The sequence below is a fragment of the Anas platyrhynchos genome, chromosome 3, assembly GCF_047663525.1.
Source record: "Anas platyrhynchos isolate ZD024472 breed Pekin duck chromosome 3, IASCAAS_PekinDuck_T2T, whole genome shotgun sequence".
NCBI lineage: Eukaryota > Metazoa > Chordata > Aves > Anseriformes > Anatidae > Anas > Anas platyrhynchos.
Window position 1 is genome coordinate 20386536 of NC_092589.1, and position 15573 is coordinate 20402108.

At 45.2% G+C, this 15573-nt stretch overlaps 1 protein-coding gene across 2 annotated transcripts; it reads right to left on the bottom strand.

Annotated features, from left to right (window-relative positions):
- Positions 1-9984: 9984 nt before the first annotated feature.
- Positions 9985-13493, bottom strand: BATF3 (basic leucine zipper ATF-like transcription factor 3). 2 transcript variants are annotated; one of them, XM_027453703.3, is made up of 3 exons: positions 13222-13493; positions 12526-12630; positions 9985-10635 (listed from the first exon to the last, which is right to left on the bottom strand). In XM_027453703.3, exons 1-3 carry the CDS (start codon positions 13255-13257, stop codon positions 10450-10452), a joined length of 327 nt encoding a protein of 108 aa, XP_027309504.1. In that variant the 5' UTR covers positions 13258-13493; the 3' UTR covers positions 9985-10449. The 2 variants fall into 2 exon arrangements, with proteins under 2 accessions (XP_027309504.1, XP_027309503.1); XM_027453702.3 differs by lacking the exon at positions 13222-13493 and adding an exon at positions 12801-12994.
- Positions 13494-15573: the final 2080 nt, after the last annotated feature.

Below are 15573 nucleotides of genomic sequence, written 5' to 3' on the forward strand. Positions count from 1 at the left end.
GGTTTGTAATCTAGGAAGATCCACTTCCATGCCAAATATACATGAATTAAACTCACCTCATACGGTTCCCCAAGAGGACTGAAAGTTAAAAAGAAATATGTTCCATTAAACTCAGGAGAATAACCTAAGAGGCCTAACACTTGGTTGCTAATTGAATGACATCAGAAAGAGGCCATCAATGGTGTTCTGCCGATTTCCTAGACACTGGAGAGTTTTGGTAAGAGTTGCATTAAATGATCTGTCATCAACCTAGTATTAATCTCTCAGTATTTTATTACTCACTCTTAAACAGGGCCTTCTGGAGGGCATGAATTATTGGCAATGGGAGGCAGTAATTACAAAGTGAGGTATGGCGGAGAAAACATGACAAGTGAGCTAAAACAGTGTCTGGGGACCATTTAATATTGTGCTGGCAAACATGACGTGCTATAAAAACATTTTAGAGAGAACAGATATAATGCAGGAATCTAGCTGCTTTACAACAAAAAAATGAACCCTGAAGCAGAAAATTATGTTTTTCATTTCTTACATTAAGGCATAACCTTTCAGGCTACGTTCCTTTAACAGTGCGGTGGATTCTGGTTATAGAGAGCACCATGTGAATGTGCCAAGTTTCTTGAATGTGCTGCGGGAGTGGACACATTTTTAAAACATGTAGTAATTGCTGTGCATAAGATGCCATTGACCATGGTCTGTCCTTTGGGTGCTGTGTGGCTGATGACCCTCTTGCTGAACTCAGTGCTGAATAGGCTCCAAGCAAGAACAGAGCTAAAGTGAGGAAATACACACTTTACATGTGCATGACACTGACATGATTCTGTTACAGTTAAGAAAATGTTAGTAAAGAGAAAAGAAAATCACAGCAAATTACTGCAATTCAAATATCCCAACCTGAGCCAAGCATGAGCAGATGCTATGAATGGGGAAGGGACGGTAACAAAAACTAAAAGCATTGTGCAGGGGATTAGCTGTCGGAGGGTAGGGCATATGGCTGATAAAAAGATAAATAGCTCTGAAAAGCATCACTGATTTACTAGGAAGCCTCAACCCACGAAACACAGAACCAACCATTTCAGGCCACATGATACAGGCCGATGTTCCCACAGCCGTCATATTGCATGACAAAGCATGAGTAATAGTAGAGAAGTTTTCAAGTGTATCAGTGCATGGAAAGACCAGGAAAGTACTGGAACATTTCCCTGAATTAGCAGCTCATTGCAACAAATGCCTCTGCCCTGAAGGACTTAAATTGTTAGTAGATAAAATGGGCAGATGGTGCTGGAAAGAGATATGTTGCAGATATGTTGCATGATAATTGAATGACCAGCAGCAATGTAGCTCGCAAAGCATGGGAGACCTGCATGAAGGGCATTTGTTCATTAAAAAGCATTTTTTAAATGTAAGAAGTAATGCAGAAGATGTTATTAATATTATTATTAGGGCAATTGAAATGCTAATTAGGGTTGGAGTTGTGGTTGTTCAGCCTAGAGACGAGAAGGCTCCAGGAAGACCTTGTAGCGGCTTTTCAGTACCTAAAGGAAAGATGGGGAGGGAATCTTTGTCAGTGATAAGACAAGAGGTAATAACTTTAAACTACAAGAAGGTAGATTTAGATTAGATATTAGGAAGAAATTCTTCACTCAGAGGGTGGTGAGGCACTGAACAGGTTGCCCAGAGAAGCTGTGGATGCCCCATCCCTGGAGGTGCTCAAGGCCAGGCTGGATGGGGCTTTGGGCAGCCTGGTATGGTGGGAGGTGTCCCTGCCCATGGCAAGGGGTTGGAACTGGATGGGCTTTAAGGTCCCTTCCAACCCAAACCATCCTGTGATTCTGTGATTCTATGGTTCTATGAAGCACAAAAGTAGAGATTCTGCATAATGACTTGGGATAGATTACTGCTTTCTCACTCTTATTTTTAATATGCATTCAGTAGCTGAGTACTGTTCTTGAAACGCTACTGTTCAGGTATAGAACAAGTGTGCAGATAATAATGTGCAATGGGATTTTTATCAAGAAATCATGCAAGTTTTTAGTATCCTTGTGGTATCATTTATAATAATATATTCTTGCAGTTTGTGAGAGCAAGCCAAGAAAGTAAGACAGCTAAGTCTCTCCATATGCATCTGATGTCAAATACTGTGATAAAAGTGAAATTGTAAATTCATCATACCTACTTTCCTTTGAATGTATATAACTGATAGTTTAAAAGTAAAATAATTTCATTTTTCTCAATCATTATAAAAGTTAAAACTTGAAAGAAAAACAATTATCTACAGCTGTGTATTGTTTCCGGAATTTTAAAAATAGTGACCCTCTCTAGGTGGAAATGTAAAGAAACTATATGGAAAGAAGCAGTGATGCAAAACCAATTAGTGAAAACTGCAGAAATTGGTTTTCATATGAATTAAGTAGAATATTACAAAATATGAGACTGATATAACATTTGTTAATCTAATATCTCATGAGGAAAATGTTTTGATCACAGTTTCTTAGCAGACTGGTAAAAATACAGATGTGCTTATAATGTGAGTGTCATATAGAACAGCCAATAAAAGGCCTGAGTTATCATGCAACCTCACGTTACAACTCTCAGCCACCCATATCCTTGTTTATACTCTTCTGCTTGAATTGTATCCGCAATTAGATCCTGTTCCCGCTGCAAGCTGCTCTGCGTGGGCTGACCTCACTGACTCTTTGAGACTCCCTGAGTTATCTGAAACTCCAGACTGGAGAAGTGTGGAACTACCAGCACGGCAAGGTTCATACCAAGGCAAGCTCTCTCAGCATTTTATTGACCTGGAAAGCTGGACTTCTGTTCTTATAGAAACAATACTTAAGTAGCTGTCGTTAATTTTGTCACCTCACCTGTATGAACAAAAAGGCTCTTTCAAATTCCATGGCCCTGGGCCATAAGTCAAACCCTTAAGCACAGCTGATGGATCACCTCCCCCTAGAAAGGCATGAGCAAGGGTGCGTAACATCTCAGTGCTCTGACAGAATAGGTCCCGAGTCCATACTGGAACTTAGCAAACAAATGGGATGACCAGAATTTACAAGGGAAATTTCTAGCCCTGTGTACTATTGTCATTTACAGTAAAAAAGAAAGCAAAAATATTCATCTCTAGAGATTATTTACCTCGCAACCCAATAGTGCACTTGGAAATTACTGTACCCTAAAACAGCTCTGATAAGCAAAGATGAAACTCAAAGAGCTAAAAGGGAACTAGCAGCTTTCTTGCTTAGTATCAAATCCTGTTTTAAAACTTTCTGATCTTAAAGACATCCTGTTTATATATTTAATCAATGAACTGGATGTAAGAGAAACAAAAATTGCCTGCATTCCTCTGTCAAATGCATATTCCCAAAGCTGGAATAACTCAGCTTTTAAAGTAAACAACTAAACAGTTTGGGAAATTTACCAAAATTCCAGTTATACTTTGTTTCTGTTTCTCTGTGAATGGCTTTTTTTTTTTTTTTTTTTTTTTTCTGGGAATGTGACATGGTTCAATGGTAGGCATCAAGAAGAAAATTCCCTCTCTTTTCTGCTCTTTTCCTACTTTAGTCAATACTTTAATTTGACAAGAGACACTTGTTTTACAAAATTTTACACATGAATTAGTTCTCCTGTCAAAATGAGCTGCTAGGTAAAGATGTCAGATGCAGGGATCTTGGGGATTCTTATTTTATTTTATTTTATTTTATTTTATTTTATTTTATTTTATTTTATTTTATTTTATTTTATTTTATTTTATTTTATTTTATTTTATTTTATTTTATTTTATTTTATTATTTAAGATCCTCTTGCTTTTTAAGAACAGCTGCAGACCTTTTCTAAAGCAGATGGGACAGGAGGAAATATTTCAGATCACCAGTATGCTCAATTGGTCTCACATCAAATAAAAAAACTTCAGCCTAAAAAATAACAGGTTGTCTGTATACATACCTATCCACAAAACCGCTCATACACACCATTTCTATTGGAAGGTTATTCCTGAACCTCTTTCTTCACATATACAGCTCAAAAATACATACAAATTACTCCTGTTTATTCTTCTACCAACACTCTTTCTTTTCTAAAATACTTTCCTTGCCATGATCCTTACTCCACTGTAACTACATAGACTGTATTCCTAATGCTTCTCAGACTATTTGCCTAATGACATAAAACAAGATCTCAATTTTTTTTTCTCATTCCATTATTCTTCATAGCAGCCCTTCTATGAACATACGTTAGCTTTGGTTCACCTTTCTTTATCATGGGTGAGCAGAAATGTATGCAGAATTCCAGATGAGGAATTTTGTTTCATCAGGCTCTTGCACGGTTATATGGACATTTCTCTCTTAAAGAACACAAAAATGCACATAGAGAAATAATCCCATTACTACACATCTAGGTTCCAATTTAACTTCCTTTTTGCCTCAGTGTGTTGGTGCCCAAGCATCAGTGACTGACTAATATGCCTTTGCTTTTTCATTTCATCGTCATTTTCAGTCTCCACCTTGTGACAAAAATTCTTGTTATTAGCTCAAGTTTGTGCCTGTAAACTTTGCATCATTAATGATAATTGTATTTCTATTCTCATCTCCAAGGTCACACAGTTCCTCTTGCATGGTATTTCCATCTTCCTCTGTACTAATGGCTCCTCCATATCCAGGCTCTGTACAGAAGATTCTAAACACAAGTGGTCTGAGTTCAATCCTTGAGAATCTCCCCTTATAATCATTTGTTAGCTGGATAGGTCCCTTTTCAAAAAAAGGGAGCCTTTTCAAATTTTCCTTCAGCTCATCCTCTGGTTATTTTTCAGTTCTTGTACTAATTCACATCATCTCCAGCTGGAGTAATTGCACCTTGTGTTGCATCAAGTGTTTAAGCAGTCTTACTGTTTATTCCTTATTCTCAATTGTTTTACCTAAGACATAATTAGTTTTCTTACTATTTACAATGGAAGATAAACATTAGTAGTTTTCTTATGCCAAGACAGTTTCCTCATAAGAATCTCAAGAGATTAAACATTTTATTAATTCAGAGTGATGAAAACATGACAGTATGTTCACAATGAGACACTTGAAGGAGAAAGTTCTTCCAGAGGACAAAGAACTGGAGATGTCTAGCCAGAACTGAGTTTTGGGGGGAATGGACTGTGATAGACTTCATTGGATGGTGCCTGGATGAGTGCAAAAAGCTATACTGGCAGGCTGTAGAACTTACTGAACATATACCATTAAAAAAAAAAAAAAAAAAGTCTTCTAATGCAGATTTGAAACAAAAACACCTATTAGGGGTATCATTTTCTATATGGCTACATGGAGAAGCTGATTCAGGATAAGAAAAGCTTTGAAACTGAAGCACAGTAGTCATTCTGTACTAACTCCCCAAATGAACGTTTTCATTCTATACCAACAGAGCCCTTTGTGGTTTAGCTTTATCCACTTCTAAAGAGAACTATAATGATTCCCTTAGAGCAGACAAAACACATAACTAGTAGAGAACAAGAGTATTTACAAAAGTTATGCCAGCTATTTCCAGACTAGGCAAGCCCTTTTGATGTCATGGTTTAAAATTCTACAGTGGGTGAAAAAAATCCTACTCAATTCTTACAGATTTTTTCCATAGGATCTATCTAGGAAAAAAAAAAAAAAATCAGCTGAATGAGTACCAGAAAAGCAGCATGCAGTCTCAGGGATGATTGTTACTATAGTTTCCTTATTAAGAATTACCCACTTCAAGTTAGTCTGTAACCGCTCCAAGTTAAATATTACCCAGGTTAGTAAGCATAGTGCCACATGTCCTCTGTAGGACTGTTCCTGCTTCCAGTGAAATCAGCGTAGAACGCGTGTTTCAGCAAAGAATTAATACAAATTCTTTCACTCCCTTGTAGATAGGTGCCCACACTACATTCTGTGCGTAGGTGTGAAATGTTTCTCCAGTGACCATTTGAGAGCAAACCAGGGCTTACAAAAAGAAAACTCCTACCCTCCTGTCAAGAGAATAACGTTAGTCTCTAACAGTAAATAAACCCACTGCTTCTCCTGCTTATCATACGTGCTTCCTTCCTGTGACAGGAATTATATCACCACACTGATGGGAAGAAGAGAAAAGGGATTTTTTTTTTTAATGGTTGTTTTATCTATCACTTTCACTGAGGCAGAAATTCAAGACTGATTCACGGACGGAAACCCCAAAAGCCATGCAGCAAAGCATTCATCTATGGACAGGAAACAGCATGGGTTTTATAGGCTAGAGTAAAGGTTATGTCACTTCTAAGTACGCTTTAAAAGACTGCTCAGACACCTTCCTTAATATTCAACTGACAAAGCTAGACACACAGAATATGCTTTAATCGTGTACAGCGTGTACCAGCAAAGTTGAATTTCTATATTCTCCTACAAATTAAACTTGTTCCTATATCACTGATAACATTAAGCAGTGGTGTCACCTAGCCACACAGGAACAGTTGAAAAACAAAGGAAGAATGGGGGGGAATATGTAGCATCTGAAATTCAGCAGGAGAATACAAGGGAAATAGCAACAAGTGCAGGTGAGACCAGCAGCAGAGCAGTACAGGAGGATCAGCAGATGACAGTAAAAAAGGTACCAGGTAAAGAACAGAAACACCCAAAGTCTGTAGGCTTTTTGAATTTTATTTTTTTTTTAAGGTGTGCTTTTAGCAGGACTGGATGACTACATGAAGACACATAAATATTCACATGCATAAATATAAAACATCAGTGGGCAGGAGCGGGACTTTCTAATCAACTCTCTTGAGGTATAATAATTGATCTCTGTTATATTCTAACACTTTTGGGAAGCTTGACTTCGTCTTTTTGTCTCTCTTTGGAGGCCAGAATTATCTTTTAAAAATAAGATGAATTTAAATCTGACCCACCATCAACTCAAAGAAATGAATAGACAACAGCTGAATTGGACCCAGTCTGCTTATCAGAATTAATATTTTTATCTTTGGGTAAGTTTGAACTGAGCATTTTGATTTTTCATTAGACTCAAAGAAAATACAAAGAGGAAACACACATTAAGCAAATCTAGATTAACTGTAATCTTCATTGTGAATATAAGAGGGAAAATCCAGTTTTCTTGGCAACCCTCATCCACATTACATGACCACAAACAGGATTGCAATTCATAGTATTTCTCACATGAACCAGCACCTGAACATAGAAAAGATCTTCCCTAGGTAGACGCATCAGAAAATTATGCAAGTATAATGCAACCCACATTCGTAAGGATCAAGTCAAACTATCTGGAAGCATTCTAAAGCTGGAATAAGTCAAGCAGTTTTTTAGCCATATATAGGTATGAAACATTTTTTGCGATGGTGTAATACCCTGCTGCAAAAGGAGAGGTCTGAATCTGAAAAAGAACTCTCTGTTGCTTCCTTAACAAACGGGCCTTTTCCTTTCTGTTCTCCTTTCTGCTTCCCTATTCACGTTACAATTATCCCAGGCTCCAGAACATACTTTCAGTTTTGAAACTCTCTGTAAATCAATAAATCCTTTTGAAGAGCTCCTGCAAACAGTGTCATCAGCCCAAGTGCATATTATTTGTATTAGTGATACATAAGCCAGTGCTTTAACAGGTCACTGTGTCATTCACAACATGATTCAGCTATGACAATAATTCTACAAATGTATCAGTATGTTGGGTTTATCTAGTTTGGGACACTCATTTTGCTCGCTTCTTTTGCTCAGGGTTCTCAACTGCCTTTGAACTTCTTTCATACAAAACACAGTTTGTGATAGATGCCTTCGTTGAACTATTAAACAGAAGAATGATGCATAAGGCCCTTTGGTAACAGTGCTGGGAAAAAAAAAAAAAAAAAGTGATGCAATAGATGCAGGAGGAAGAAGCAGTCCCTGCCCCAAGGGTTCAAAGCACACTGTTAGTAAGGGACCCAAGGCACAGGCTGGAGCTACACCCTGTGGCTGTGGGAAGGAACTTGTGGTCATGAGGGCCCCTGTGGGGCTCCCAGCTCTTCCAAGGAACAGCAGCACAGCCTTGGACTTAGGCTGCTGTTGCAAGCACACAACATTGTTGCGAGTTCAGCCGTTTTCCCTTTTACATTCTGCACAGACATTGCGCAGTTAATGAGCCGATAAACTTAAATGCAGAAACAGCGGACTGAAGTTTGCAGAGCAAAACAAGATCGTTGCTTACTGGTGAGGAACACACAAAAGGACTTGGGCTACTACATAATAACATGCAGCCAGTTTCTAGGCAGATATTTATAAGAATAGATGTGTAAGGATGATGATTTCACACAGGTGACTACTCTTCCCCTTCTGGGGGAAAGCACTTGTTGGACAAAATCCTTAGGAGGATTCTGCTGGGATGGACTGTCTTAGACAAGGTAGTTGATCTTTCCTCCCAGTTTTGAGGGTCTGCAGGGCTTCATAGGAGATACCACGCTTTTGCATCTACTCTGACCTCAGCTAGCTCCTTTTCATCCCCAGCCTCAGCTCAGCCACACATACACATCTACGAGACAGAAGATACCCTCTCGCACTCCGACCATCCTAAGCTATAATGAACTTTACTGGAGCAAACATGGTTCATTTCCACTATGCTCCACCTTCTCCATTACACCTCTACTCAGCCCAAATTACACTGTGGCATCCAGAGGGGAAGGGATGTAGGTGGGTGGGTGAAGATACTCAAGATAGCTTCCTTTATTAAGGGTGACACAAAGAATCCTGTCAAGGACATTACCCAAAAAGCATACTGCAACATGTCCTGAAGTTTTCATTTTCCTTGGCAGGGACTGCACCTGCTTTTCTTTGTATGATGAATCAATTTTTACAGGACCATAAGAAACTTTGAACAACACGTTTGGGCTGTGGATCGCTTCTGCAAGTGCTGAAAATTCTCTTGGGGACAACCTACTGCAAACTTCTCAAGAAACCAAAAACTCCCTCCTCCTGTTGACCTTGAGTTTCTAGCCTAAGACAATGGTACGAGGGGGCCCTTTAGAAAGCAGATAGAATTAGTGAAACCGTGCAGTCAACTGTCTTCATAATTAAACTGTAATTCATCATTAAACTAGTGAAGCTAAATATATAAAATCTTTTACACTTTTCGGATCACATCCTGCTGATAAATACATAAATCCAGCTGAGGGGAGAAATTAATCTCATGAGTTGAGCTAAAAAAAAATAAAAAATCACCAAATGCTGAAGTGGGAGAGCTTGCAAAAGGTTAGAGCTTTTTATTATCCAGAGATGCTCTTTGATTGGTAAACACTGTGAGCAACTCTTTGTTGGATCCATTCCTAGGGCATTCACATTTCTAGGGCTTGACACAACTAAGAAGCTTCAGAGAAGGGGAGAACATTTTTCTGTTTGTTTCTCATAAACATGGTCATAATTCTTCCTTTTTGGTAAGAAAGGGAAAAAATAGTGAAAGTAGTAATAAGACATATTGCATGCAGTTATCCCATGTGGACATGGAATTAAATGCCTAGCCAAACTAACTCATTTTATCCATGGGCATCACTTATCAGAAGCAACATGCGAGATGAAGAATAAAGATAATGCACTACCAAAAAAAAAAAATCCAAACAATTCCCCTAACCCCAAATAATCCCCTAGTTAATTTTCAGTGTGCACACTAAAGCAGTAAATTTTAAGATCTGCTCTTTAAAAAAGAATGTGTAAAACCAGCAGACTGCTTTGCTTTTCCTTCACACAGAGCAGACCATCATTATTAGAGACTGGCTGAGCTGTATTTTAGGATATAAAACATTATGAGAATTAATGCTGGCAGAGACTGTTGATTGGGGATAGTAAAGAAATAAAGACTTGGAAAACTCATTGGTTTACACGCGTTTCAAAAGAGGGACTAATGAAATGGTGATAAGAAAATAATAAAGCAACTGACAGGAAGATTACCATTAGACTTTGGATTTGACCAGCAAACAAAGAGGAGAGATGTTTTAAGGACATTGGATATCGAAGAAGGTGGAGAAAACCATAAAGATAGGACATTGCTTTTATTAACCAAACCTGTTTAGAGAAAAAAAGAAACAAAACCACAAACCAGCAGCCAGAATCTGATATACAAGGATGACAACTGACAAAGGGTTGCTAGCAGTGGATGCGTGGGAGAAAGGCATCTCAGCCCAAGGCCGGTACTTTTCCCTGTCTACATTCCGTTGCACGATGGTGGGCTGCATCGCACTGTGACATTTCTGAATGCAAAACCATGGCTCGGAGATTCTACAAAAATATAAAAAGTCGCGGTTCGAGTTGTCATTTTTTCCATATTGATGTTTTCCTGAGATTCAGGAGACTAAAACACTTCAACACGGAGAAGAGCTGTGTGGTCAAGTCCAGCCCCCTTCAAGGGAAGGCCTGTGCCCTAAGTATACAGTTCTTCAAATCTCCCCTCGTACTGGCACTTTCACACATCACATCTAGAGGTGGTGGAGGCAACGTCTCATCTGGGCAGGCAGCTGCTGAGTGCATCGGGCCTTGGTACGGTCACAAAGTTCATGGTGCAGTGCAATAGTGGACAGATCTTCTCGTGATCCTTCAACACTTCACTCAAGTGTTTCATTTCATCTGTTAGCTTTCCGATTTCTCTCTTCAGGGAGGTATTTTCTTGCTCAAGGGACTCATATTCCTGGAAGGAGGAAAAAAAAAGCCTACTCATAGTCAAAACGTTCTTTTCAGTGCTCCCACCTTGAGTATATTCAAGTAACTGTAGGCAAGAAGCGTGGTTTCTTATTATAATGTGCAAAATGCTAAGGAAGGACATGCACAGCCTCGAGCAAACCTGGGTGCTTAAACAGGGCAGGTACTTCACGACCTGCATCCTGAGCACGATGCGACTCCTTTTGCAGGAGGTGCCCCTGGACGGGGGCTCCCCAGCAGCCCAGGGCTACAGAGGCAGGTGATCGTGCCCCTGTGGTGCCCCTCCCAGCCCCAGGCTGTGCCTGCCAGCTCCACACCATCAGAGCTATGAAAATGAAAGTCCCGAGCCCCCACTTGGTCAGCAGCACTCCTGGCCACTGCCTTGCTTGTCCCTGAGCAGGCTGCCTTTGAGCCAAGGCTCCTCTGGCAATGAATACGCTGCTGTTAACTGCAGGGGAGCTTTGAGATGCTCTGCAGCACGCACCTGTGACGGATGTGAGACTCGCATGTCACTTTTTCTTTTTTTTCCCTAGCTGCAGGTCTCAAGTGTCCCTGCTGCCAAGACTTCTCATCCCAAAGAGAAGAGAGCCCAAGGTTCAGAGCCAGCCCACGGAAAACCTGCAGGTGTCTGCACCTCGCTGCTGGCCTGGGGCTCAACACTCGCCCACTCAATCTCACCTCCCTGGGAAAGCTTCAGAGCAGGCTTCAAAGCCCACACGTGCCTTCAAGGGGCTGCTTACCAGGCGGAGGGGAGAGCCCTGCACAGTGCTCCTCTGCTTCTCTTCTTTGCTGCACTTTTGACCCTCCCCTGCCCTCCCTGGCACCTTTCCAGCACCCACTCACACACAGAGCACAACAGGCAGGATCCTCCTGATACATCCCTGTAGCAGAGGCCAGCATCCCTGGCTCTGCTCTCCTCTTGTGCCCCAAGCCCCATGGAGCAAGCGTTACCCTCCAGTCGCTCCATCCCTTTTGCAGGGCAGAGAGCACCAAATTGCTCCTGCTAAGGAGGAACGCCTCTTCAGCCAGATCTGCCTGGAAAAACCTGGGAATGAAGATTCCCAGCGTGAGGGAGAGCCCCGAGCCCAGCAGGAACACCAGAGTGGCTGCGGGATGGTGCAGTGACTCCAGAAAAGCCAGGGCTTGCCCTGTCCAGAAGCACCCAGCACCTGGCAGTGTCAGGCACTGACTGAGGAGATCTGGGAAAAAACAAACCCCAAACTCCCCACCCTGTGCCTCCCTTGGCAGCTCCTTCCACCCTACATGACCGGCACAGCCACCAGCAGCAGGACCAGCTCCTGGGGTACCGGGAGCCCCGCTACAACAAAAGCACCGCTGTGTCAGGCAACATCCCGACCCGGAGAGAAGCAACTCCTCTCCTCCAGCGTTTGTGCTGGGGACTGGAACCGCACGTGTGATATCGAGAAGTGCTGCGAGTTTCTGGAAGAATGAGCCACTTTCATGCTTTTTGGAAACACCCACTGCTATTTATCAGAGCACACATGCATAGCAGCTAACTGAACCGAGCTCCCGCGCCAGTTTTGGAGTTCCTAAGAAGCCTTTTCGAGCGGGTATTTCTGCCCCACACCACAGTTTTAGGTTGAGTGAAGCCAGCGCTGCCACCCCGCAGCGGTCCCCTCCTCCACCACCTCCTCCCCGGGGCATCCCTGCTTCATCGCAGCGCTCCTGCTGGCCTTACCCCGGCTCCAGAAGCGAGCAGCTTTGCCGAGGGACGCCAGGAGCCCCGGGGAGCTGCTCGCTGGCGGCCAGGGGCCACCAGGTGCGGGCACGACCGTGTCCCCCCCATCCCTACCGGGCAGAGCCGGGAGCGAGCCCCGTGCATCCCCAGCCCCGCGGGCACCCCGAGCCCCCCGGGCACCTCGTGCAGTTTGTCTGCCTTCTGCGTCTGCTTCTTCCGGCTTCTCTGCGCCGCCACCCGGTTCTTTTCTCTCCTCCTCACCTTCCTGTCGTCTTCTTCGTGACTCTGGAAAGACACCGAGCCAGCAGCGCCTCGAAACAAGTCCGGGAACCGGCGGGGGGCTCCCGCGGGCGAGCTCCGGCCGGCACCCACCGCGTCCCGGCAGGCACCCAGGGGTCTCCGGCAGGCACCCACCGCATCCCCGGACCCCCCCATACCCCTGCCCCTACTCCTACCTGCTGGCCGCCCTCGGAGCTCCGCGGCAGCGCGCTGCCCGCCGCCGGGACGCCACCCGACATGCCGCCGGCTGCCGCCCGCCCCGGGGCGCCGCTGGGCAGCCCCGGCCCTGGCCCCGGGGAGGGCTGGAAGGAGGCAGGGAGGGCTGCAGGCACGGCCCCCCCCGGCCCGCCCCGGCCCGGCACCGGCACCGGCACCTGCGGGCCCCGGGGCGGAGCCGCCGCCCGCATGGAGCACACGTGGAGGGCCCGGGGGCTGCGCCCCACCGCCGGGGGAACCCCCCCAGTTCCCGGTCCCAGGGCACGGAGCTGCCCGAAATTCCCCCGGAGAACCCCCCTCCCTCCCTCCAAAAAAATTGCTCCCCCCTCCACCCCCCCCCCAAAGCCGCGCAAAAGCCGCGCAGCAGCCGCGCAGCCTCACCCCCGCGCACTCCTGCCCGCAGCACTTGTGCGCCATCGGCTCCTCCGAGCGCCCTGGGCTTCAGAGAAGGGAGCGAGGCTCATCGGCGTGAGGACGAGGCATCGGGGCTGGAATACAGCGATTTTCGCTTTCGCTCCTCGCCCTGTTCCTTTAAATAATAAGGAAATGCCGCGCGCTTCTGGTAAAGGCGAAGGAAGGCAGCGCCTGGGGACAGCGCGGCTCTCCGGGACGCGGCTCCCTGCCTTGTGCCGCAGCGAGCAGCGCGGCTCCTGCCCGAGCCTCTGCTTTTCCCTGGCTCAGAAGGATTCCTTTTTGCCCTGGCAGATGCTTGCCAACGCCCTCGCTCTGCCGTAGGTGTGTGCAAAGCACCCCGTGTGCCAGCGCACGGGGCACACGCGTTCCCACGAGGGAAGGTGTCCCACGGCGCCACGCACGAAGCCCCAGGTATCTCAATGAAAGGGGCGCTTCCCCATTCTCCTGGTTTCCCCAGAAGTTTGAGTCACGCAGCTTAGATGAAGCTGAGGTTGCGGAGGCCACAAATGGAGTAAATAAAGCCCGACGTTTTGGGAAGATCCGGCCAAGAGTTCGTGCTGGAGGTGAGAGAAGCGCGCAGCTGGAGGCCAGGAGCTGGCCCGAAGACAGTGCTGCTGAAAAACCTGGCCAAGGGCTTCTCCCCAGCCCTACTACACCACCTCAGAGCACTTTCTGTCTCTGCCCTCTGGGCCACCTCCACCTGGTGCTTTTGGAGGACCAAGCAGCAGCGAGCCTTCCCTAATCCAACGTCCCCTGGGACCCACGTCCCTGACGGGCCCTTCAGCTCCCTCGCCAAAATGCCTCAACCAGCGGGCACCCACAGGCTGTGCTGGGTCTGTGAGCACCCTGCAGGACATTCCCGGCCCCCTGGTTTCTCCCCGCCTGGCTTCTCCCTTCCTCCATCACACCCGCACCCAGCTGCTGGGTGCTGGGTAACTCCTGGCAGCTGCAGCCTGAGGAGGTTTCCAGGACCCCACAAGCAGGGGACAGGTCACAGGAAGGTTCCCTTGGGCCTGAGCATGGTCTGCTGGGGCTCAAAGTGGCATAGGAAATGAAAAGTCAAAATTTGCTCGTGGGAACAAGTTTCTGCTTAGTATTAAAGCTCTATCTCTGGTACATCTGCAGAAATGCCTACACAGTAATTCCAGGTAACACAGCAGCAAAGGCAGAACATTTCAATGCAGGAGGGAAAACAAGCCCAGAAAGCAGCCCAGGCGGCTGAGTTTACGTTTTACCCTCGCAGCTTATCAGCGACTTCTGTCTGCGTCGAAGCAGCCTACACACACACGCGGGCTGGAGCTGTGGTTGAACACGGCGCGGCGCTTCCAAGGCACGGCACAGAGCGCAGCCGGGTGGCCGGGCACCGAGTGCCCTGGCTTGCAGACATGCGGTGGTGTCTGTGCCGAGGTTTCTGGAAGAGGAGGCTCTCCCTGTGGTGTTTGCCATCACCTGGGATAGAAAACAACATGCACAGGGCAGGGATGCTCCTCCAGCCCCTCAGGTTTCACGGGGTAGAAATGGCTCGCCCTCATCAGCGATGACCACATCACCAAGCAGCGAAATGGCCCAGCTCACCCAAAAAAGCCACGAAATCCAGCCTGCAAATATTCCTGAGCATCCCTCACTGTTGAGCCGCCTTACAGGATTCAAGGGCTATATAAAGAAAACCTACCAGACATTTCTTGATGCAATACCAATTCAGCCCAAGTTAAAAATAAGTTTGGATGTTGTGACATTTCACCGAAAACCTGATTAAGCACTTGTCTTGCACAACACTGCTGATTTCTATGAAAAGTTAACTGAAGGACGAAAGGCTACGGGAATGGGAAATAAATATATATGTATGTGTGTTTCTGCCAGTGGAAAATAGATCCCAGACACTGATAGCTGCAAACATCCCTTGCTGCAGAAATTTTTAATAATTAGGGAAAGAGCTGAGCACTCAAGTGTTGAGTTTAGCTCATCACAGGACTTTCATTTCAAGAGACGTTCTCCAGCACCTTCTGCTGTCGCTTGGCCAAAAGCAGCCACCAGATTTGTAAATTCACAGCTGAGATGCCACACTGGGAATCTTTACTTACTTACTTTATCCTTCTTTACACCATTTATTTGGGCAGCAATTCCAGATGCCTTTGTGTTGTTTTTTTTCCACACACTCGTGGTTACAAGGGCCACGGAACCAAGCTCAATTACCCTGGCTCAGGGTACCAGGCATCCCTTCCCACTCTGTTCAAACCCCATGCAGACCGACTGTCCTGCCATCTCTTTATGCTGCCACGTGCTGCAGGACGACTTCTTTCATTCACTTCCTAGGTCTTA